The sequence below is a fragment of the Octopus bimaculoides genome, chromosome 19 (genome assembly GCF_001194135.2).
Source record: "Octopus bimaculoides isolate UCB-OBI-ISO-001 chromosome 19, ASM119413v2, whole genome shotgun sequence".
NCBI lineage: Eukaryota > Metazoa > Mollusca > Cephalopoda > Octopoda > Octopodidae > Octopus > Octopus bimaculoides.
The window spans coordinates 5,079,494-5,080,541 of NC_068999.1; the positions used below are offsets into that span (position 1 = coordinate 5,079,494).

A 1,048-nucleotide genomic window follows, 5' to 3' on the forward strand; every position below is an offset into this window, starting at 1 on the left:
AGAGGGAAAAACCTCTCCATCAAAACAAAACTCTCCCCAGACACAACAAAATCTGTTTCAACACATGGATTCACATAAAGAATATTGCAAACCAGATAAAAAAACGAAGTGTGTGTGTGTGTGTAGTGAGAGAGGCATGGGTGGGGGGCTTTGTGGTAAGAAGCTTGCTTCCCAACCACATGGTTTCAGGTTCAGTCCCACTGGGTGGCACCTGGATCAAGTGTCATCTACTGTAGCTTTGGGCTGACTAAATCCTTGTGAGTGGATTTGACAGACGGAAACTGAAAGAAGCCTGGGGGAGTTTACCATAAGTAAAACGAAAAATTAAAGAGGTAAACAGAGAAATATGTTACAGAAGTTTAGTTTGATCGTTTTTACCCAATCAGAAAACAGGACTTGTACGTAATACCTGTCTTCAATTTTTCAATATTACTGTATTCCCTAAATAAAACTGTGAGCTGACAGAATGGTTAGAATGCCAGGCAAAATGCTTAGCGACATTTCATCTGTGTTTATATTCTGAGTGCAAACTATGCTGAGGTCAACTTTGCCTTTCATTTTTTCAGAGTCGATAAAATAGATACCAGTCATGCACTGCGGTCAATGTAATCGACTTACCCCCTCCCCTGGACTTGATGGCCTCATGCCAAAAGTTGAAATCAATATTATTGTATTTTCTTGACCTTGAAAAAGTTTGAAAGCCAAAAATAAGACTTATATTAACACACAATCACATTAAACAATAATGATGACAACAACAATGACAGTGATGATGTTGTGAATTACATCAATGGCAGTAGCAACAACAACAACATGAAAATAGACACAAAGAATTTATTAAAAAATATTTGCAAAATGTATTTACTTTCTTTTACTTCAGATATGAGGGCAAATTTTTAAATGGCTTGTTTGAAGGTGAAGGTTATATGGAATTTATTGATGGGCATATTTATAAAGTAAGTATAATCATTGTTTGACATAAAACTGCAAATGAATATATATGTATGTATGTTTGTATGTAAGTATGTATGTATGGTTGTATGTGTGT

General features: G+C 35.6%; 1 protein-coding gene across 1 annotated transcript in view; it reads left to right on the forward strand.

Moving 5' to 3' along the window:
* LOC106869422 (radial spoke head 10 homolog B) overlaps positions 1 to 1,048 on the forward strand; it is an 18,210-nt gene that overhangs the window by 1,499 nt on the left and 15,663 nt on the right. Inside the window, exon 2 of the mRNA XM_014915154.2 lies at positions 881 to 956. Coding sequence (XP_014770640.1) covers positions 881 to 956 — 76 coding nt within the window. The remainder of the gene's footprint in view (positions 1 to 880; positions 957 to 1,048) is intronic.